The 25,294-nt window shown below is 36.6% G+C and overlaps 1 protein-coding gene across 1 annotated transcript; it reads left to right on the top strand.

Annotated features, from left to right (window-relative positions):
* Positions 1 to 825: 825 nt before the first annotated feature.
* MS3_00004912 (uncharacterized protein) lies at positions 826 to 23,736 on the top strand. The gene is made up of 6 exons (XM_051212889.1): positions 826 to 8,732; positions 9,906 to 10,350; positions 17,476 to 17,819; positions 18,997 to 19,533; positions 20,146 to 20,370; positions 21,405 to 23,736. Exons 1-6 carry the CDS (start codon positions 8,504 to 8,506, stop codon positions 21,854 to 21,856), a joined length of 2,232 nt encoding a protein of 743 aa, XP_051073403.1. The 5' UTR covers positions 826 to 8,503; the 3' UTR covers positions 21,857 to 23,736.
* The last annotated feature ends 1,558 nt before the right edge of the window (positions 23,737 to 25,294 follow it).

Raw genomic sequence — 25,294 nt, 5'->3', positions numbered from 1 at the left:
ATTCGAAAATCAACTGACCAATTCTTCGCCTTCCAATGAAGTATCAGAAACGCTATGCAGGAGGGTGTGATTTATCGAAAGTTTCATTGGAAACATACGGTTTAACCGGAATAATATTCAAAAACATCTTCAATGAGCTCCAATTTCAAACTAACATCCCTACATAGTTATTAATACCATCACTAACACTGAATGATGTTGAATCTAGCAGTTCTCAACGTCACACTCTAAACATGAGTTACACAATCTAGATATATGACCCTTTCTAAAATAAAGATAAGACAGGTTTTGTCTTCTTTCTTCCCATCTCTTAACCGTAACGTTCATTTTCGATAGCTCCATACGATCTATCACTTTGTGAACACTGACATAACTCGTAAGTTACAAACTTGGTGGAGTCTGGAAAATCGCTTTAGGGGGAAGATCAAAGATAAATTCACACTGATACATAATAATTTACAATCCGAATAACATAATGACTGAGTAACTCCTTATATTTACATAAATGAGGTCTTTGTATGCTGCTGTCAATTTAAAGGTACTGAGTGTTCAAAAATGACCCACTGAGGTTAACTGTGAGGATTCTATGGTGTGCACCCCGATTAACTGGCTGGGATTGTTAGATGATTTACTTTAAAGTCAGTTACAACCAACTTATTTATTTGGACGCCACAAACCTATAACAAACGATCTTTTATGCAGCATTCACTGACACTGTCCTCGTTCAGACGAAATGACGTAGAATACAGGTTAGTAATTAAATTTACAGGTAGTGGATAATTCTAAGCATGTAGGTTTTACGAATTTATTTATCGTATATTGAATCTGTCTTGTATCTCCTTCTTGAAGTGGCGCGTTCTACACATTAGTGTCGGATTTAGGTTTTTTGTTGGTTGTGGTCAAATCTCGGTATGTAATCTAGTAATAAATATGACTGGACGACTAGTTTTTTTCATACATATTTGTTACTTTTCTTTTGCTCACGGAAGATACTTTACAGCAAATTTGCGAGTGCAATAGGACGCATATATATATATATATATATATATATATATATATATATATCAGCATTCCGGTTGTGTGGTTCGAAAAATTCTCTTTTGATTATTGTGTTTTAAGGTCTAGGGTTTCTGTTGTTTTCTCGAGTGATAAGTAGGTTAACATGGAGTTGGTTTCGTTTCTTTAGTCGTTGGCGTGGTACTGGGACACCTTTAGTCGCGGTTGTTTGTCTGAAAGTCTAAACAACTAGTCTACGCTCTTAATTTTAACCGACAATTAGGTTGTATGCACTTAATTATTTTCGCTTGATGAGACTACGATTTATATGCGACCTTCGGGCGACGCTAAAATAACTATGGAATATCCACAAACTCACTATGGTTAAATGAGGGTTATTGGTTAGTGTGAAGAATTAGAGTTAGGGTTACAGTTGAACATTAGGATTGGGAATTAGATTTATTGTTTTCATCTCGAACTGACATAATTTATAATGTCAAAATAATATCGAACCAAATGAATAGATAAAATTCGCGCGAAGATTGAAGGCCTGATATCAAATTTAATTAGTCTAGCCATAAATTATAGTCTCACTCATGTGTGGAAATTCCACATTATTTCTGTCATGCAGAGTAAGGTAAATCCCAATTTGCTATCTAATATCTGTTACAAGCTTGTATGAATCAACTGATTTCTTTGTACTTGCTTCTTGCTTTGGTACAGTTCCTAGAATTTAATTAAGTAAAATGGATGGTATTCTAGTCACCTGACCAATAATTCTAGTCATTGTGGTATTCATTTGTGGCTTTGTTTATTTTGTAGCTAAGTGCCTTTGTCTCAGGGCTGTAGGGTTTCCGGATGCCAGCAGCTATTAAGTTACCAGTCAGGAGGTTGGTTGGTTGCAATAAGAGTGACAATTCGAGTATTGAGAGGAGACAATTATTTCACGAATAAATAAACACTTTAATTAATTGATGTGTAAGAAAATGAGACTGAAAATATAAAAGTAGTAGTTACGAGTTATGCGGTCATGATAACCGTGGTAATTTATAAGACATGTGTCAGACACTGCTGGTCCAAGAGGGAGATGGTGATCCATGGGTGAGCAGGCTTTTGTCAAATCTCCCGAAGCTATCCAATGAGGGGGCTGTGTTCACTTATTTACTTATTTATTTGAACACGAATATTGGTACAAGGGGGCACCAGATAAATATGGGCCGCACAAGTTGTGTGAGGGTTGTGATACTGTCCGGGTGCGCAAACCGAAGCAGGTGGTTTTCTTAGGGGGCCACGTCCGCAACCTTTGACATAAAAGTCTGATCCACAGGGCAGTGGAGCAATGTATGGAGATGCGATCCCATGGTAGTCGGTAACCAACGATTGGTTCATATGCCATTTGTTCCCTCAGGATTCTGGATTCATGTGCACTATTGTATTGGAATCAAGGTTTTCCAACTCCCCTAGGTGGACTCTCCGTGTCCACCAACCTGGATAAAGCGCCAGAGCTTCGCTTTTCGTCCTCTTAATTTCGTAGACAACACCCTCGCCGAGAGAAGGCAGTGAGTAGGACTTCCATGGCGGTGGTTCCATGCACATGGCCATGTGAGAGCATTTCGAAAGGGAAAGCGGACTCTCCCCACTCTTGGCCATACCAGGGGATTTGGGGGCTGTGTTCACTTAGGCTGGGAGAGCATTCAAAATTTAGGAAAATTGTAACTTGGGTAAAGTGAAAACGTAACTAAGCGTTTGCCTTTTGATTTGCAATCTTGCGAAGGTTGTCTGGAGAAGCGTGGTGATGATGTCCTGGTAATATCTTTGCGTTGGGTGGTCTCGTTTACTTCATATGTATTCCACTATAAGATTACCTCTTATCTCCCTGTAGCCCAGCGAGAATAATCTCAGGTGTTAGTCTGTCGTACGATATATGTTTTAACCCTACCACAAATGTAACTTTCCATCTTTGTCCTTCGTTCAAGAGATTTGTGTCTCGAAGAACTGGGGCACTACTACATCGTGGACTTCTAGCTGAGGCGCTGCGTACGTTTTGAAGTGTTGGTAACAACTCTGGGATAATTGCGCCAAGTTCTTCACACATGAAGTTTGTTTATTTCTTGAACACGTATACATTGGTTCGAGGGGACACCAAGTACGTTGCTCCCAACAATAACAAAGAGGTCGCAAAAAAAATACAGAATGTAAAGTGCATACAATGATAAAGAAGGACAACAACCAACATAAATTACTGTATGAGTGAAATAACAATAATAATGAGAAAATCAGTGCAGTTAGGAAAAATACAAAAGGAAAAAAATTTTCAGTTAGAGAAGTTCACTTTTATGAAGAACGTAAAATAAAGTTTCATCAAGATCGCCACTGGCTTCTATACTTATCTATGTCTGATAACATTTCTAGCCAGTTTTGCTCCATCTCTAGGGCACCAACCAAGGAGTTTTGAAAGTTCAACAGAAGCCAGTCCTTTACAGCTTTCTGTGGGTCGATGCGTTTGACTACTTCACTACCTGTCCTTAGTTCATGTGTTGACGCAGGCCAGTCCTGAAGAAACCACTTGCATTTAAAGGAGGAGAAGCGCATCCCAAACATCCTGGCATTTTTGCTCAGTACTACCAAAATACTGAATTTTATCAGCGTCTTCAACAAACAGGACTATATCACCATTATCTGTTCGCTGAACTGGAATACTAAAATACCCACCTAAATGTCTTTATGTTTGGTTTAAGCTACCTACCTGGGCATGAAAGTCACCTGCTACGAGTACTATGTCTGAACGTTTAGCTTTCTGTAAAATTGATCTTTCACTTCAATCCGAGCTGCAGTCAGTGGGAGCGTAGGCAGAAACGACAAAAAGGCAACGACGTGTGTCCCTATCCTTCCGAGTTCTTACGGAGCTGTTTAGTCGAACAGTACATAGACGACCGTTAACGGGGATCCACTCTAATAGTGCTTGTTCTGCCCGCGTACTTGGTGCTATGCCTACACCTGCCAGTCCACGAGAACTAGCCAACGGGTCGCCAGATACACGGAGGGTGTATCTCGTTGGCTCTCCGTTTTGCCGAGGTGAGGTCAAATGAATGATCACACTAGGATCTTGTTTGCGTGTTACGGAGACACATCACACATCAATGTTACGAGATTCTAGGGTTTTAGCCAAGGAAGTCTGCTGACCGATTTGACTTAGGGTGCGTACGTTGAAGGCTCCAATGTATAGTTTGGAGCGACGTTTCAGTAGACCTGGGACAGTGTTTTGTGCACTAGAACCGTTGGCTATGGTGACACTTGAGGGGGAAGCCGAAAAAGGAAGTTTAGAGGTGAAAGTCGATGTAGGAGGAATAATAGAAAGTGAAGACGGAGGTTGATTATGAATACAGTGGTCTTGAGTGTTGTTAGAGGTATGAGGGCGGTTATCACTTCCCGGTCGCCCACACCGTGGAAGGGTTGTTCTGGAGGTACCTGAAAAAAAAATGGGATTAGAGGTGGTCTTAGTGACCTGGGAGCGTGACCGCAGTGCCCAAGGGACAACTGCTTGAGGTCGGTCACACACGACCTTTTTATGGGCAATTTTTGTGTTAGCTCCGTACTTGTTGAGTAGGGATTTTCTGACAGTTGCTGTATATACATGGCTATGTAGAAGCTTTTCGAGAGGGAGACGGATTGTCTCCACCCTCGACCGTAACGGGGCATTCGGGAGCATAATATATAGAGTTGCTTTTGCCTTGGCTTCATCTTCCGTGTAATTTGAACGTTGTTTAGTCTCTGTAGTTACAAGCTCGAGGTCGCTCTCTGAAGAGACAATTGTTAGCGGATTGTTCTTTGCGAAACTCCTGATGTTGAAACCTCCCAACTTGCGTGCACTCTATTTATCTTGTTCCTTAAATAGTTTCAGATCTAGGATAAAAGTGGGCCATTAATACTGCAATGTTTGCTATGAAAAGTACATGAAGTACTGTGTCAAAGGCTTTTGCGAAATCGAGGAATGTTGCATTAACTGGTATCTTATGGTCCCATTAGGTCGTCCAGATTCCCCATACTATGAGGAGATTGGTTGCATATGACCTACCTTTCTTGAACTCGTTTCGAGCTTCGTGGAGGATGTTGTTTTTATCCGTATATTCCCTCATTTGTTCATTCACCAGTCCTTCGAGAGTATTAGGATTGATGCAATCGGTCGGTAACTAAATTTTTTCTGTCCCCCCTTTTAAGATTGTAGTAAGAGTGGCCTGCTTCCATTCTCTTGGGAGTTGGTGCGAATCTAGTGAGTGCATGAACAGGTCTCACACCATTGTGTTAATGTCTTATGCTCACTGTTTCAGGATTATAGGTAGATGCGGAGACTTAATGGTTGTGAGATGTTACTGACGGGATAGCCTAAAAACGCTAATAATCGTAGTGCTGTGAAGGTCCATGCTGCATGATAGCCAACGCCACTGTTGCATATCGTGTTTGTGGGCTAAAGTGGTACTCTTTCCCATCATTGTACATTATTTGTCCCACTCATTTTTATCAAAGGTTGTCCTGCCGTCGAATAAGCTACTCTCTGACACTGGGACACTAAACAGAATCAGAAGATTTTGTCTAGCATCTTTGTCCCCTCCCTCTTTTGTTAGTTCAGTTGGTGTGTTTTCTGTACAATTGAGAAAATGTACCAGAACCACGAACAGGGATGACTTAGTGCAAACCCATAGTACTGCCTAGGTACTGCTGTATCGCAGTGAAAGTGAACCCATCCACTTCAAAACTTACACTCAAATGACAAGTCACTGGTTTTTACGGGTGACGGGCATGCGATTCAATTATCGTTTTTGTGCTGTTTTTCTCTAATAGTAGGCAATGCGAGCAATTTAGGACGACCTGTTTCTGTTTTGCATGCTAGTCTTACTAGGAGTAGAGACCTGGGTAGGAGTGTGATCCTGATTACTTAGTGAGAAGTCCAGTTTCGTCGTTTAAGTTGAGTGATCCATGTTGAACACATTTCCCGAAGATTTTTTCTGGTGTCTTCTTGAGCTTTCTTATGATCTTGTTTCTAGAAACGAGGATTTTTGACTTATTAATAACATCTAAATTAAAACCTCTTCCTCTGATAGTCGTCCTTGTAGTTATAATATTAGCAATGGTGAAAACATTATTACTGTGCATGCCATTTAATAGATTAAAAGGTAAAATGTGAGACAATTTAGGGAGGAAGTACTCGAGAAAAAAGTTCCAGAGGAGGAAAATAATAGAGATAAGTGAATATATTCTACGCAAGAATAGAACCTGAGAGACTTAAATTGCCATGTTATTTTTGACCGTTCTAGTAAACAACTTCTCATGGATTCAGTAACTTATCTACAAGTCCTTTGTTTGCAAGCAAATGGATGTGTTTTTGTCTCATTTGAAGCAACTAGGAAGAGGGCTATACCTACCGCTCAGTTGTTCAGTCTTGGTATGATTATGGTCGAATTTGTTGTTATGGTTGTCTACCAGCGAGACGAAGACTCAATATGTATACTTAGAAGCGTTTAAATATTCCAATGTAGTATTGGAAGGGTGAATATTTCCAGTTATTGGTGGGAAATCACGTCAAACTCGAAAAGCGCGCAGTTATCAAACTGTTAATGCTCAAAAACGCAGAAGATTGCGCTAGTTTTTCACAAAAATTAGAGATAGTTTATTACACGTCATTTGAAAAAAGTCAGTGTATTCTGGTTTAATTACACCTTACATAATTCACTACATTTGTACGAGGCATTTGGTGTAAAAATCCATCTTTTATCCACATAATCTCAACGTTAGAGGAAAGTGCCATAAATATGATTAATCTCGAAAAGTTGATTTAATTCTACAAAATAAATTTCTTCAGTATGGAATTTTGTCTAATTCCCAACGCACTTTTCCAGCAAGTGCATAAGCAAACATTATGAAATACAAATTAGGACATAATTATTCCCTAAATCATTTGGTTATTCCCTAGGTTTCTAATCTGTCTATACGATAGATTCTCAATTTTAGGCTTTTTTATTTTCCAGTAGATCCCATAAACTATTTGAGACTATATAGTTTATATTGTGTCGGCACATATCCATGTAACAGTAAAGAATATAATTGGATCTTAGATATTTTGATCTCGCACTTCATTACTCATAACAGATGATCAGTGTTGCATAACATTATTTTCACGTACTCCTTTCAACATTCAAATGCTATGCTATATATCTCTAGAAAAACCGTATTACAACAAAAAGTACAAGTTGTTCAGTTAAAATAAACTATCCAAAGGAACAGGAATTAGTTTCTGACTAAGCAGAGTTGCCCAACCCCACTATTTTTCTCTAACTTTGTCATCAATGGCAGTCTGGAAACTCCTCAGAAGGAAGTACATAATAGAGGTGGTGACGATGGTGATGTGAATCTCTTATCTTCATAAAATTTTCTGTCATCGGTATGTGAATGATTTTGTTTTATTGTGCGATGATATTTCAGGCCACGAGAATCGCACTTGATTAGTTGACAATCAGCATCCGTAGGTATGATGTGTACTTTACATCTAAATACAAAGTACTTTCACGAAACTGGGAAAAGCTTGTGCTGGAGCTCATCCTTTGATGATCCGTTAAAAGTAGTCAGAAAGCTTGTGTAGCTTGGTAGTTCTGTGAGTGCTATTGGTATTGTGATTGACGAAATTTAAGAACATATGACTAAAGCCAGAATGGCTTATACCAATCTGGGCCATGTTTGTCGTCATCGCGGGGTTATTGTGGTCGGGTCAACAACGTATCGGTGAGAGTGTGCTGCTCTATGCATGCAAAACACAGCCTCATTAAATTGGGGATGTTCGTTTACTCTCTGTATTCGATCATAAATATCTCCGAAGGATTCTTGATATATATTATCAACACTAATTAATGTTAATGTTAAGCAATTTGAGTTCATGAGCAGTGACAAATACTCGGCGTCATCACGTTGAAGAATCGACTTCGCCTTGTTAGACATGTTTTACAGATGTTATCCCAGTGAATTCTACATCTTGCTTTATTTACTGACACTGCGACTGGGGGAAAAATGCAGAGCATTGGTCCGTTTATGACGGCTCCATGGTTTAAAAGAAAGTTGTAAAACTCGCATGTATTGATGGATCACGACTTCTTGGTTGTGGTGCTAGAGATGTGACTCATTGACTTGAAATATGGACTTGTTCTCATCCATTTGTTTTTCATTATACTCACCCTCCTTGTTACAAATTTTCGAATCAATTGTATTGGCGCCTAGTTGTACCAGCATTTATATTTTAGATAAAATCAGATAGGAATTTGATTAGACCATCTGACTTACAATGTACTGATCCCCTATTTTGTGAAATATACCGGGTGTTACTTAATACATTACTTTCGTGATTTAGTTTCTGTTTTATATTCGTTTTTAGGTATGTTTGTGTAAATGAGATATGAAGTGCTCTTTGTTCTGCCTACATTAGCAAAATAACCACACAATTTGGAGATCAGTTGTTTATTGGATGATTATGTCTGTCTTCGCAAATCATGATGCCATTCATATGAATCATGGAGTCTCAGACGAATCCGTTTTATATACACATTCGTATTTAATTCCTCCACTAAACCAACTGGAAAATGATATTCTTAAGTCAGATCCAGATATTCTTACATGTGTACAGTCTAATAGGTCTCATTCACCTAGTCAGCAAATATATGATATGCTTGATAGTACAGTTCTTTCTGATAATCGTAAGTTCTGTTTTTAGTTGTTGTGGGTATCCAAATTTTGGTCAATTATTGATTGATCTACTGTATTTCCATTCGATTATACATAAATTTCTTACCGTATTCCTGGATTCATACAATCTAATAAATACTAGCTACATAAATATTCCTTCTTTTAGGATTACTTTAAGGATCACTGAAGTTTTATTAGGACTTGATGGACTTTGAAGATTCGAACTGTTCTTTCAACTGTTAATGCTCACAGTGTTGGTCAATTCGAGACAAAAACTACTGAATAACTGCCTAGTTCTATTTTGCGACCCCTGTTGTGCAGGAGCATTACTTATGGAGATTGGACTTAGCACTTCAGCTATTTAAGAGTCACATTAGACCTTATTGTTTTTATTTGAGTGACTAATTCGTGTTATATTACGCCTTATCGCATTCCGTTGAGCACTGTAAACTTTATCATGAATTAAAGCAAATGTCAAGTGGATGACTGTACTTGGATCCTGTATGCTCGTTTTGAAGACGCAGCATACATCGATGGCACGACATTTTCAGAGTCCTAGCTAAAGAAGCCTGTTGTCCTAATCGATACGAGGTTCGAACATTGAAAGCTCCAACATGTAGTTTACAGCGTAGTTTCAGGAGACCAGGAATAACGTTTCGTCATTTCAAGTCATTAGCATTGGTGGTGCGTAGTGATAAAGATACACAAGAGGGGTTAGTTAATTGAATGACATAATTCAAAATGATACAGATGTGTCCATTCTCTGTCTTACCCAAATTCTGAGATTCTAAATTCCTTATAACGTTTTCGTTTTTATTTCACTGATTCATATTTGCTTTTCGAATTATATCTTCGATCCCCAATCTTTTCTATTACCACTGATACCGTTAGTTTCTCTACTATTCTGTGATTTAGTCTGACAATGTCATCTCTGTGTTAATGGGGTATAACGACTTGAACCGATGTACATATGTACAAGGTTTTACGTTGTGACTGATTAGCTGACTAAAGCAAATATCTTTAGACCATTATTTATGGTAGCTTGGTCGATCTTCCATAGATTTAAGTCGTGTTGCTTATGAACCCGTTTGTTTCATCATACAACTCAATTTCAGAGAACTTTATTCAGAGATTTAAATATATTGTACATCATGTCATTCTTTTATCTTTATTTTTCCTTTTAGCAATCCAAACCATAACTAATTCCTCATGCAAATCTCAAATCTCACTAAAATCTAGTTCTTGCGACACAAGTAACGCCAATTTAAATGTCGATATAAAACCCTCTTTCATTTACACTGACCATCCTCAAATAATTAATCAATCCTTCTTAACAGATCTTCACAATCATACTGATATTCGTACGGTTACTTCGGATACCAACCTTAATCTTTGTCCCATAGCTGATTCAATTAACAGTACTCATCTTCAGGAATTTGTTTATAACACACCTCAAAAATTTCCTCATATGTTACCTCCCGATACTCACCAACACACTGTGTACCCTGATAATGTAGTATCAGAACCATTCACTAGTCTGCTTGCTTCTGGGAGTTCAAACGAAACCTCCACATCTTATTTACCCCAAGTTACAAAAGTTGAGACTAATTCTCTTACTGTTTCTCAGTCGTAAGTTTTTTTCCTGCTAGAGTTTTTTGTATCTGTGTGGGATTTTTTATTCTTATCATAGAATATTGTCATCTGAAACACTTAGTAACACGACTTGTATGCCAAGTACGTTTTTAACCTTTAATATATTGGTTGGAAACTGCTTCTTAGGCAATAAACTACACCTTCACGTTTAAAACATACTCATTACACAAATAATCTTAATGGTACCAAGCACAGATCTCACAGCGGTAACATTTAATTCTCTATGTTCTTTCATTCTTTTCATAAGTGGAATATTTGATTTAATGCACTCAATCCCAACATTATGTCATTGTGAATACCAAGTTGATGTCTGCTACCTTGATGTGGCGATTAATTCCTTCCTCGTGATGACCATATGAACTATGTTAGGTGAAACATTCGTTTATTCAAGCCCTATCATGCCAGACAGATCGGTTGGAGAACGGTAACTAAAATCAGCTACCTAAAGTTCGAAGGCGAAGTCGTACTGTTGATTGTACAAGGATGAGACAGGAACTACAGCTATGCTGCATTTTCACGACGGACGGTAGAGAGTAAGGGAGGTTCTACTTTCAAAGTGACATCCCATCCCTGACTCCAAGGCCTTTAAATTACAGAGTTAGCACATCTAAAGCTACTCAACCTCAAGATGTTGTCCTTTCGGCGATGCTGTCATATTTCTGTGAAGTTAAGACAACTGCTAACCCTGTTTCTTTTTCAAAGAGAAATATCCCTCCATACTGTGGAAAATCTGGAAAGTATAACTGTCCTCATTCCTCTAAAACCACTAAAGACCACATTGTTCGCGACCAAATCCATTCTTCACGTCTGAATATATCTTCCACCCTCATTATCACCATCAGTGCCAACAATCAGAGTTCACAAAATACTGTTCCTGTTCTCCAAAAATCTCACCCTAAATTACATATTGGAGCTTTGAATATTCAAACCTTATATCATATTGAACAACAGGCTTCCTTAGTTAGGACTCTAGAATTTCGTGTTATCGATGCATTCTGTCTCCGAAGTGCACATACCCTTTCCTAGCGTAGTCATTCACTCATCTGGCCACTATGGGGAGCCAAAGCCAAACACCCTTCGTGTTATCTGTAGACGCGACAGCAATCCTTCGTGGCTATCAGTCAGTCATCAACAACGTAGAACTTCGTACGTACGTACATCAGTTCGAGTTGCCATACCGCATTAACACAGAGATGTAATTGTCGATTCAAATCCCGTAGTGGTAGAGGTAGCAAAAGTATAAGCAGTGACCGGAAAGATTAGGGTTTGAAGATGTTATTCAATAACTATAATCCAGTGAAATAAATTTGGAAAGAGGAAAAAAGGGACTGGCACACCCAGTGATTGAGACCAGTCAGATTGGATTACGTCCAGACCCCAGATTCTGCCTAAGAGCTCAGTCAATCTCGCTGCTAATGCTAGACCGCCATCCTTTGTGGCTGTGGCGGTGCATGTATAGAACTAGGTTTGGATGTAGAATAGGGACTTGACTAGATTCCTATCGACAGTCGCCTACTTTTTGTCCTTCTAAACAGTGTAGTAAGAACTCGGAAACATGTGCAATTGTCTCTTCGTCGTTTCTGTCTATACCCCACTGGCTGCATCTCCGATGGAGCAAAAGATGAGTTTTATAGAAAGCTTTCCATCCTCTTCCAAAAAGTCATAGTTTCAGGCGTAGTAATCGTATCAGTTGAATTTAGTGCCTCAGTTGGTGATAGGCTAAGTCAGACCGAAAAATGCTTAGGTAGTCTTTTGGAGTTCCAGCCCAGCGAACAGATAGCGATGGTTTGTCTCTCGTATTTGGCTTTAGACAATCACTTATTTTTGGAAAGTAGGAACTTTAGGCATAACTAGATACATTTTCTAACCTGGAAATCCCTAACATCACTGTAATGGACACAACCTATATCTCCATTAGCCACCGGTGGAGAGCCCATTTAGAAAACTGTCGCTCATTTCGGAGCCTATCACCGGACTCTGATTATACCCTAGTGAGAGCACGCAATTATGTTTTTTTTACGGGATGTAGAAAAGTCGCAACGGGAAGACTCCTGAGATATCTATTCGAGGGCAAAATGGTCAAGGATGCAACCAGGAAGAATTAGCTAATCATCTAATCAATTGTGGAAAGACACTTCCTGGAAAAGTTTAGGATGATATTCAGACAGCTGTAAGCTACATCAATAAGATCTACCAGCAACTCAGATCGACCGGTTAGAAAATATCAGTAAATTTTGTTAGCATCTTTTGAACTGATAGATGCTCGAAAAACTCATCCCGACAGGCTCAGAAAATGATGAATAGCACTGACACCTCAAGTGTAGGCCAACGAAAAGTTGACATAATGATTATAAGCAGTAGTGAGCAACGAGAGCAAAATAGATGGAAAAGGCGACGGCGATAAGTGACGCTAGATGGTGATTTCGTACCATGAAGAAAACAGGTATTTAAACGTCGGCTTTTAGTCAGTCTCGGAAGAATACGGAACCTTTATTTAATCTCAGTCCAGGAGAGAACTGTTCATTTGGCCTCCAGCTACTTTTCAGTTACGCTCTATCCCCTGTCAACTTGACGCAAGTTCTCTGACTCTTAATAAGGTTGAGAAGGCTGTAGGTGATCTAAGGTGGGCGAAAACATTCGATCTTTATAGATTAACGCCTCAGAACAGTAGGGTGGCGGTCCAGTCTCAGCAGCCAAGCTGACAATCCCTCTTATTTGCTTTGGTCATAGGTGTTCTCCTAGAAATTGTATTCTCTTCGTCTAAATGTTTGGGAAATAATCGTTTACCACGAAGTATATTTGTTGACTTGGAATACTTGGATAACATGGTTCCGTTTAGTGAAAACGCTGAAAAAGTCCAAATTCTTCTTGTCGCCCTGGGCAATATTTCAAGGATGTACAGGATGCGCTTCTCTTCTACTAAATGCAAAATATTGCTTCATCACTGGTCTGCATCAGCCTCCAGATTGGTCATAGACAGTGAAGTAGCTGAGTGAGTTAACTTTTGCACTCAACGTAGAAGTCTCATCAACCATGGTGTACTGGTATCTGATAAAACCTCTGCGTGTGTTTAGAAGCTTAGTTGGTCTTTGGTAACTTGCGTCACTTATGGTTTGGGCAAGATGCTCGTCTGCTGATCTAAGAGGATGTATACTGTGCAGCGATCCGCTCCGTATTGCTTTATTGCCGTGAAACATGGTCTATGAAAATAAAGGACAACTTTAGTCATAGGTATCTTCAAAGTATGATTCACTGGGACGACTTAGTTGGCAGTGTTCAGGTTGGGCACAGGGTGGAAAATTTGGTTGATAAGGTGATGGGTGTTGACCAACTGAGGTGGTTAGGATGTGTTTTATACCTAACCACTGCTCATCTCGTTAGACAATGTTTGACTTCTTTAGAAGAAGAAGATATGGCACCAGTCTACGAAGTCGTTGACCCTTGGTCTGAGTCATGTTGGTGGATTCAGACTAACTGGTTAGGGTCCACGTGATTATCATAACCAATGTTTAGAAACTTTGTTTGGTATGGCTCAAAATTGTTCACAACGGTCCAGATCCATTCACTCTTTATCATCCTCAAGATATTGAGTTTCAATACTTTTCCATACATACCCTTCCACTGTCTATTCGGAATTTATTCTCAATGCTCGCTTGCTCCTTTTGTCATTGGTACTACATTATTTCGACCTCTATTGCTACTCATCTTTTCGTGCTAATGGGACATGACAAGTTGGCGCAATACATACTTTTGTCAGGCTCTATGTTGTTGATGACTTACTAATTAAATTGATGTGAAATGTAATCACGATTTTTAATTAAAAAGTCGTGAATAGAATGTTCTTGACATAAAGAAACATGCTAAGGTTTAAGCTTTTCTAAATTATTCTTTAAAACACCGAGATTCGCTTGTGAAGTGACCGTTAACAAGATGGTGTTTACTATAAGCGTTAAGATTTAAGTATGTGAGGTGATTAGGTTTTGCAGCTTGAAAACTGAATCTGCTTGGGTAAAGAGGAATTATATTGCATATTTCTGGTCTAATTCAACCTCTAATTCTTATATATAGTTATTGTATAAGTTTGTACTGTTATCTAAATTCAAACTAATGAAATTAATCTAAGTGATGAACTAAATACAATTTGTTGTGGTCACGTGAATATCAAGTATTCAGTCAGTTAGTTATAGTCAACATAAGATCTGAGATAGATATTCATTACCTCAAGTTACTACACTTTATCGACAGTGGGATGAAATTGAAACTACGAATAACAAAATCGTTGAAAAAATGGTAAGATTAAACGTATGTAGTATCACTATCTCCTGCAAAATTGTCTCAAAGTGAAATACGCAAACCCTGTACTTAGTAAAGTAATTACACTAAAAACAATATCTACATCCTTTTACTGAAATCACGAACCGATCAATGTTAGACAACTATCGCAAACCTAGAAGCACTAGATGACTGCTTCGCTCTAATATTGGACTCCTCAGCAGTGAGCGCTCGCAACCCCACATGCGGGTACCAAACCCAGGGTCTCACGAACGTTTAACCCATAAACCATCAAACTGGTATCCAGCAGTGCACAAGTCTAAGTTCAATCAATCTATGACATTGCACTACCATCCTTCATTGTCGTCGGTGGGTATCTGTCTCGCACCTGTCACGGTTTAGCTCCATTGGTCATGGTTTCTCACCAGAACTGCGGAAATTTTGTCTCGTAGCTAGTCGCTATTGAGCACACGATAATTGTCAGTATGGTGTCGTAATGATTGTTGAATTTCATTCAAGCCATGGATAAACTCCTGAGGTTTCTCATACCATCACGAAACGGTCGTCCAGTACTTCCATGCCTTCAATGTTGGTCTAACGTTGGTTTATGATTTCAACAAAATTCAATAATCTCTACAACCCTATACTGACATACACATTCTTTGTCTCGCTCCCCATATATATAGATCTATTTAACTATGATGTTACTTTTATTGTGTTTTTGATAAAATGAATCAGCGGTGTATAGTTTTGGCTTCTACTATATATCAGGCGGTTTAGCTTTACATTCAACCTAATTAGTATTCTTTGTTATCTATACACCTATTTGACCGACAAACACCAATATAGTTTGCAGAAAAGTATTGTCACGACCAATTTTTAAGGGTCATCGCAACGTATTAACTCAATCTACTTGTCAACCTGCTAGTCATTGGTAAAACGTGCTACCTGCAGTTTTACTAAGTATGTTTAGGTGATGTTTTTTTTTATACTTCGAATCAAGAGAAGAGCTAAAAATTCAGTTGTAGCTAATAACATCCGCCTATGTTTTTTATATTTTATTAATCAAAGTTGACTACATGTAATTGTTATTTGGAATTTTTCAAAATGAAGTATAAATTCATTGTATATAAAGCATTTTAACACAAGCCTGTTTAAAAAGGGATATAAAACCTTTCATCTATTAAAGTCAAAATAAATTTTGTTGTTAGACAATATACGTTCTATACCTAAAATTTTCGAACCATTTTCTCAAGATGTCTTATGCAATCAATTATCATTTTTAAAAATTTATTGTATTATTCTTCGAAAAATTGGAAGCATTGACAACGTATTTAGATAATCCACAAGCTTATAAATGGATGACATAAGTGGAAATAAAGTTTGTAGAAGTCCGATTGCTACACATACTCTTCAAATTCACTTCTAATTTAAACGAAAATGTGATAATTCACTAGTTTATTCACTTATTGTGCTATATTTCATGATATATGATCAACAAAATCAATTCAACTGAATAACTGATCAGCTATTTTCTAAGAGATTTTCACCGTTAACTTCTTCCTGATTCGAAGCTAATACTTCTAAATCGACTTTAACATAGTAGTAAATTAAAACCAACTAGCTAGTCAATTCTTAAACTATCAGTATAGGGTTATAAAGATTGTTGAGTTTCAATCGATCTCATGAATAAATGAATGTTAGATAACCATTGAAAACCTGGAAGCACTAGACGGCCACTTCGTTCTAGTATGGGACTCCTCAGCAGTGCACATTCACAATCCCACAAGCGGGCACTCGAATCCAGGGTGAACGCCTAACATCTAGTCCACTGAGCCGGCATCCAACGGTGTTAATGTTTAACTCCAATCGATTCATGATCTTGCACAACTATTCACCAATTGTTGGAGGTAGATACCTGTCTCTACTCAACACGGATTGGAATACACTAGTATCGGCTTCTCACTGAAACTCCAGAAAACTCTTGAAACTAGTCACTAGTGAGCACATGAAAATTATTAGCATAGTGTTGTGGAGATTGTTGCCTTTCAATTGATATCATGAATGGATGAATGTTAGACTACCATTAAACTGTTATTAATTTGATTTCACTTCAGATTAATCAAGTCTCTGAAACCATAAGTCTTCAATTATAATCAATTTTGTGTTTTGCTTGAAGTCTTACTTTAAAGATGAGTTGATATAATGATATTTATTGAAATGACGTCATCATATTTAACTTATGAACTTATTGTTTAGCAAACAAAGCGAAATTAACTTAGTTATGTCATCTTATTGAAAGGATTATAATGTTTATTATGTAACAATAAGTGAACAATGGTTCACTTTATTTCTTTTCAGAGGTACGATAATGATTCATTGAAAACAATCTTAGGTTTCTCTTTTGTACTAGAATTTATTATCATGGTGTATTCAAAGCTTCTTTAAGCAAGTTTGCACCATATGAAACTAGCTCTAATTAGTTATCCCTTCAGTGTAATATGTTTTCGAAACATCTCAACAATAGTATCACTGGTTACTGCTCTGAAGGTTACAGGTTCAGGGTAAATAGAGCAAAATTCAGTTCCCTAGAGGTTGTGAACACATCTCACTGATATCTTTCAGTAGCTGCAAAATCCATGGCAAAAGCATTTTCAACACTAGACACTTCAAAGTCAAATCATTCACGATATTAATCATATTGCAAAACTTGTTCAGTAAACTTCCGCTATTCGTGAGGACTGTGGCATTACTTATATTGTTTTCAAGCAACCGATTCCCGTAAATGATGTTTTGATCAATATTCTCATGCATTTTGTTCTATTTTAGTCCAACGTTGTTGTTTGTCGATCCTAACAAGACAAAACCTGAGAGTAGGGAATGTTTCCTTGAACAAATTCCTTCCGAATTGGCTAGCCAGTCTTCATCAGCTACTTCTGTAAATACAACTAATTTGAATCCAATTTGTGTAATTTGTGGTGATAAAGCCAGTGGCAAACATTATGGTGTAATTTCGTGCGAAGGATGTAAGGGGTTTTTTAAACGAACAGTGCGTAAACAATTAGTATATGTTTGTCGGGAATCAGGTCAATGTCCTGTAGACAGACGGAAGCGTACACGTTGTCAGCATTGCCGTTTTGAGCAGTGCTTAGCAAAGGGAATGAAGAAGGAAGGTAAGTCATGATGTTAAGCATTTGGCGTTTTGTGTAACTGAATTTACTTTGTAAGGGATCTTTCTTCGATATTGAAAACCATTAACTAAGTTCTTATTGAAAACTTGTCTTAGTTTAGATACTAACATAGTAGAGTAAAATAACCAGATTTTCAGAGAAAAATAATCACATTGCTACTGATAGCAAATTCAAAAATACCAGCTCCTTAGGTTTTGGTCATCCAACGGAACTTTAATGTAAACTTTTCTGTAACCTACAGACTAGTCAAATTTTCTATTTATAAATACAGTAAACTACATTAAGTAACTGAATATTTGTATATTTTATTGTATTTATTATTATTATTTATTTTAACACATAGATATTGTTACAAGGAGGCACCAAATACATATGCGCCACACAAATCTCATTCGATGTGTGAAGGCTGTGATACTGCTCAGGTGCCCAAACCGAAGGGAATTTTTTGTAGAAATTTAATGTTTAATGAATTTTTTCTCCTCATACTTAATTCTACTCACCTAGTTTGACCAGTAGACGGTTGTACTAAACGCATAAAAATAGTTGGCTAAACAGAAAATCTATAGAACTAGCGTAGAAATTTTGCATTTTACACAAACTCGTGATAATTTCTCACAGACAGATATATTAGCTCTAGTGAACTTTCTTATATGATCACTAAATTCATTATCTTGTAGTTCTTGTGCTTCCCATAATGGAGCAAAGACGAAAATGGTGTAATTTAACCCATATTATATTCAAAAGTCATAAATTCTTACAAACTATCCTTATTTAAATTGCTTATCGTTTCTGTTAGGCGGGAAATCATCAGTCAATTTTCTGGAGGGTGTCAGCAATGAAATCTTAATGATAGTTGTATGTTAAACTCAAAATAGATCACCATGAACTCAGCTAGTCTAATTATTGATAAATATTTTGAAAACAGAATTTAGTCAAGAAAATCTTTTCAATAAAGTCATGAAACAGAATGGCTGGTTTCAGTCTGAAGAATAAACTGATCAGTTACATTCAGGTTTGCGTACTAGGTTATAAATTACACTAACTTCTTCTCACCCCCCCCCACTTCACATATATTATATCCTTCTATTTACATATATTCTTATGTAATGCCTGTTGCTATCATAAAATAGAAATTGATACATATTATTATATTTTTCAGCTGTTCAAGAAGAGCGTCATCGCCAACCATCATCAAATCCAGTGCCTTCAATTCCTAAGCCGCCAAAGAGTGAAAAGAAAGGTCCTGGGCGTCGTTCAGCATTTAGTAACAAATCTGCTGACTCAGTTGTTACTGATCAACATCCGAACATTAATCATGATTCACCACCTAGTATTTCTATGACCATTACCACTACTGACTGCGTACAATCTAATCAAGTTAAATCAGAAAGTTCAACTACCTGTATTCAATCTAATGATGTATTGCTATCCGACGAAACAGATCTACCCAATTTAACATTACGATGTTTACTTTCGGCTGAATTAAGCATGGATCCTAAATTGGCTGTATCAGAAAGAGGTGAAGCAATTTATGAAGATATACCTGGTGATGATGATACTGGTTTACATCCATTGACCATAATCTGTCAGTCTATAGAACAACAATTACCTCGAATAGTTAATTGGGCTCGTCAGTTACCAGTATTTTCATCTGCCTATCTTAGTTTTGATGATCAGTTCTGTTTAATAAAAGCTGGTAAGTACACTTTTATTTAACAAAACTCATAATTATACAATGATTATAGTGATTAAGTTAAGATATAGTTTATTAGTGAATGTAATTGACTTTTAACATTATTTCAGTTTCCTAGTGTCTTCTAATAACTATGGTTTTAATCAGTAGATGAAATTATCACTAGTTCATAAATTTATACTCAGATATTATATAAATTACATTTATTTAAAATTCATGATAAATAATGTGAGTAGTCATCTAATATTCTCAAATTTTGCAACAACAAAAAAAAAATCTATTTCAAGATTGTTTATTTTATACACAACGAAGTCATTTTCAATTTCACTTGATTCACTATTTCTTTCTTCCAGTTAATATATATATATATACTTGTATTTACTCATACAATTTATTGTACTTGAGTTATTGTATTATGGTTAAGATATTAACCTATTTGAAATTTAATTAATTAGAAACCTTCAATCATTGTCAATTTGTTTCATTGAACAAATTATGATATTTTGTTATATGAAGAAACTAAATATTTAGACTTATTATAATGTTTTATTTTGATGGTTATCAAATTATAATTGATTATTTTCGTTCCTTATTTGTACTTTATTTTTTTTAAAGCTTGGCCTGAATTAGTTCTAATCAGCTCAGCATATCATTCAACTGTTATTAGAGACGGTCTACTTTTATCAATTGGACGTCATCTTGGTAGAGAGGTGGCTAAATCACATGGTCTAGGCCCTCTTGTTGATAGAATTCTTCATGAACTTGTTGCACGTTTTCGTGATTTATCGTTACAAAGAACTGAATTAGCTTTACTACGTGCTATTATTCTTTTTAATCCTGGTGAGTTATCCAGTCAGTTCTTTTTACAGTAATTTATTAATAATCGTTTCCACCGTACTGAATAGTAAATTAAAGAAATCAAATTGAAGCTATTGTTTTCGAGTGTGTTGTTATAATTCGGATGAATGGATGACTTAGTATTATGTCTATTCTTCTGCTATTAATAATCGTCTTGGAACATGTAATTTTCTCCAAAACACTTGTAGATTTTGATATACTTCAAGTAAAAAACTATCGTTGTTGTTGTATCCTTATTTACATTTGGTGAATTTCCCTGGGAATTGTTTCCTTCGATGGTTCTTAACTTGTCCCTGATCATGATCTGTGTCCATAGATCCTTAAAAATATATCAGACCATGTTTTCTCACAAGAGCCATAAGAATAGTTTTTACCCAAAGAAATGACTGTTCATTCCTTTCCACTTTTTAATACAGCTACCGTGTTCCTTTCATCAAGTAGTTAAATCCTTTACCGTGTAAGGAAATTCATGTAAAGTTCTTGAACTAAAAAGAACACTCGTTTGTTATATTTATTCACTTGAAAACATCGAATCACTTTACATTTACCTATCAGTGTCTATTCCAGAAACTTGATCGAACGGTATATATTTATGATCGTCGGTGTTCTAAACATCCATATCTTTCACTCATTCAAACCCATTTACGTACTTTCGTGTCTAAGTAAGCTATGAAAATATTTAAATCTTTTGTTTCATTCATCCATCGTAAGTATGTTGTTTTTGAAACACTTGAAAAGTGATCGTATGTGGTGTCCACTTATTGTCTGGTTGTCGCGATTCACCCTTTTGAATTTTTCATGACAACAGCTATTTTTTGTAAACTTACAAGCAAAAGGATCAATAGTACCCGTCGACCGGATTTTAGATTTATTCATTGCCCACCTATTTTTGGTACTTTAATCTGAACTCCTACATCATCCAACTTTTTGTATATATATGTTGTTGGAAATCAAACACTGTAGATCTTATCAAGACTGCTAATTAATATTTTGGTTTTCTCTCGTTATTCTCTTAGATGCTAATGGCTTATCATCACGTCATCGCGTAGAAGCTGTCAGGGAGCAGCTTTATTCAGCTCTTCATTCGTATTGTACGACTAATCAACCCCAAGATACTTCCCGTTTCACAAAATTACTACTAAGATTACCTCCTTTACGATCCATCGCATACAAGTGCCTTGAACATTTGGTATTTGTCAAATTAGCAGCTGAAGACCCAACAAGTTGTCGTTTGATCAATCTTGTTGAACATGGTGTTTGGCCTATACAAGAGAAAAGTTTTGAACTTGCCACTTTACCATCCGATAGTGCATCTACAGACTCAGTGCCAAGTCAAATTACTATGGTCCCTACTCCTCAGTACATTCAACATCAAGATGATAATTCACTACCAACCAGTAGTCATACTGATCTCTCCTACACACACACATTGCCAAATTTCCATACAGTTCAGAATTATCCGTTTTGAAAATACAACTATTAAAGACGAGGAGTCAACAGCTTGTAGGAATTTTCTTGAGCTCTCACAATGATATATATCAGATCTCATGTCATGCTTATCAACTACTGCCTCATCATCACTATACATGATTATTATTTTCTATTGAATGATTTTTCGATCAGTTGTTTTTTCTACTCTTTTCGTTCTCTTTTTGCAGTCAGTTTAGGAAATGAAATATTTCCATTCTTTAAATTTATGTGTATGTATATTTTACAACTAAAAAGGTAGTTACGTAGATAAATGAGTGTTTCTCACTACTCACATAACAACTATGAATTCCATTCATGGCTTTTTATTCTTTACCTGAAACCTGTTGCTCACTATGAGAAAAAAGTTTGCTTGTTATTTTTTTTTCTAATACTAAAGATTGTTAGTTCATGATTGTTGATTTTGTATAGTTCTCATAGGTTTGTATATATATATATATGTATATTTTTTTAAAGAGTTGTTTTAACGCAAGCTTTCTCCTTATTTTTAATCCGAACACCAGTCGTATGGGCGTATAATTGATAATATGTTTCTGGTTGATAACAATAGTAATTCACCAGGCACTCAGGTATGAACATCACTCGCAGTGTGATGGCTAATGACACTACCACGTTATCCAAACTGTAGTGGAGCGAGGAGAGAACCTTGGATTTAGTGGTTGAAAGTCCAACCCATTAATCACTTAATCAATGGGTTGCTATATATAGGATAGTATAGAAGCAAAAGTAATAAACTGTGACCCACGCATTTCATAAACTTTATTGTTGCTAAGTCTATATAATAAGATACAGTTACATAAAAAAAGTAAAGAATTACGTGAAAAATCCTGGAGATCTTTAATTACTCTGGAATTCAACCAAATGCAAAGACGCTTATATGTTATTGCTTAAATCTAATTGATTACGTGAATTACTATAATACTGAAATACTAGAAAATATCAGTTAAAGAGTTTATGTTGTTGAGGAGCTTCCAATTTATTTAAAGGAACAATTCTTGAGTTACTTTGTGTGTCTGAATGTACAATAGGTTCTAGATAATGGAACTTTGAGCCTCAGGATTATTCATGTAACGTCATCAACTTTAAATTTGCAGTTGAGAGAGATGGGCTTTTGCTGGCTTCCCACTTTCATGTGGTCTTTAATTTTTCTATATCTATCAGTAGACTTTTGTAAATAGATGTTATGTCTCAACGTTTATCAATCCTTTCTCGAAATAATCGACCTTGTATTGTTTTTGGTCTAAAGAGCAATTAATTTATAACTAACTATGATTTTAATGATCACAAATATCTAAAAAAAGTTGTTTTGTAAGTTTCAGCTGGTTAATGCAGTTAAACCTTTTGATCTGAAGTGTAGTTATGTTAGTTTTCTAACTCTATATCATTTGTAATTTGTCTCAAAATATCAATTCGCATATAAAACTATTCCATTTAAATATGGCATACTAGATCTTTTAAAAAGCAATAATTCCATTGGACGGTACTAATATGGTGAATATGAACGCAGTCTGGGACAACCAAACGTACTTCAGTACAAAATTACAGTTCTTTGGTAAAACGTGAAAACCACACATTCGATACTTCCTCTGCAAAAACTCCATCAATTGTTTTAACTTCTACTGTTCCTTCATTTGCATAAGGATTACTATCTGTTCCCGTTCTCATTGATCCGTCTTCCCAACTTTCTACTACCAGGCCTCCCATTTCTGATTGGTGCTATATACTACTTATATCTGTCTACGTCAGTAGCACACACCACACTAACAATCCTAAATTTATACGCTGTAGTATTAAATGATGTATTTACCTTGAATATGCTCTCAGGAATATTAATTTGAATTTATAATTGCAGACCGTAATGATGATTTCTTATTTTTTAAAAATACTCTTCGTTCAGTTCATGTATTTTTGCTTGAATTTGAGAAAGCCTTCTGTCGTATTACGAATTATAAAATTTCATTTATTTAATTTTACCCAGTCTACTTTATTACATAATTTGTTATAAAAAATCGAGCCTCAGTCTTTTTATTCATTGTTCAATAGCAAAATAAAGCTTTCTTTAAAACGAACGTTTATACTAAGAATGAATATCGACCCTGTTTCAGTTCCCAATATTCAGATATATTTCAAAGTTGTATGTATGGAATTCGATTGGATTCTGTTGGACCAACTCCGGGATGCAGGTAAGTTTAGCTGACAATTTGCAAATATTATAAAACGCGGTTTCTGGATTCCACTGCTAGCCACAATCCATTTTTGCCTAAAATGCTTGTAAATTAAGGGGAAAGTTAGGAGAAATCTGGACAGGATGTACATATCTTGAAAAAGATTGATCATTTGTAGTCTTCACCATCAATGGGAAGATCCAGACAACCGATATATGTTTTTACTAGCATAGCGGTTTGTGGAGATTGTTAAATTTTCTTAGTTTACATCACAGACTTATTGTATTTAAAAAACCACTGCAAATCCGGGAGCAACGACACATGTTTTTTGCAAATATGGGACTCCTCATTAGTGTACATACGCTATCACATCGAAGGTCGGGCCCTTCAGTGATAACGTAGTCTTCAGCCCATTAATCCAGTGTTTAATGATGTACAAGTTCGAATCTAATCAATTCGCCACATAGTGCAGCCATCTATCATTACCACTGGCGAATAACTGTCCCATCTAGTTTTAACTAGTCTAAGATCAATTCGTAATACAAGTTACATCTTTTTCATAGCGTTATTACTTATTTATGCCTGTTACCCTCGTGGAGGAGCATAGGCCGTCCACTAGCATTCTCCATCCAACTCCGTGCTGAACAATCCCTTGTCTTCCACTTTTCCTTTGCCTTTCAGGATTCGAAGTTAACACTTATTGTATGTTCTATCCACTTCCAGCATCTTTTCCTCATCATCTCGAAGCTGGTTTGTTCTCTCCCAACGGACATTCGGTATCTTACGTAGACAATTGTTTATAAATACTTGTACCTTTTTGATGATGGTTGTGGTATTTCTCCAAGTTCCAGCTCCATACAGTAGAAATGTCTTGACGTTCGTACTGAAGATTCTCACTTTGATATTGGTTGAAAGTTGTTTTGAGTTCCATATATTCCTCAATTGTAGGAATGCAACCCTTGCTTTGCCAATTTTCGCCTTTACATCTGCATCTGATCCTCCTTGTTCATCGATGATGCATCCCAGGTACGTGAAGGTTTCTACATCTTCCAGAGTTTCTCCATCAAGTGTGAGTGCTTTGGTGTTCTGTGTGTTGTATTTGGGGATCTTGCTTTTCCTCTTGTGCTTTTTCGTAGTCAATATAGTTGATGTAGAGTGGTGAATTCCATATATAATGACGGGTTTCATTAAGTTGATCGCTCAACGGTAGTCTGTGGTGTCGCGATTTGGTCTATGCACGACTGATTCTTACG

The sequence above is a fragment of the Schistosoma haematobium genome, chromosome 1, assembly GCF_000699445.3.
Source record: "Schistosoma haematobium chromosome 1, whole genome shotgun sequence".
Taxonomy (NCBI): domain Eukaryota; kingdom Metazoa; phylum Platyhelminthes; class Trematoda; order Strigeidida; family Schistosomatidae; genus Schistosoma; species Schistosoma haematobium.
Note: the sequence above shows the minus strand (reverse complement) of the source record. Positions and strands in the feature narration are given on the sequence as shown.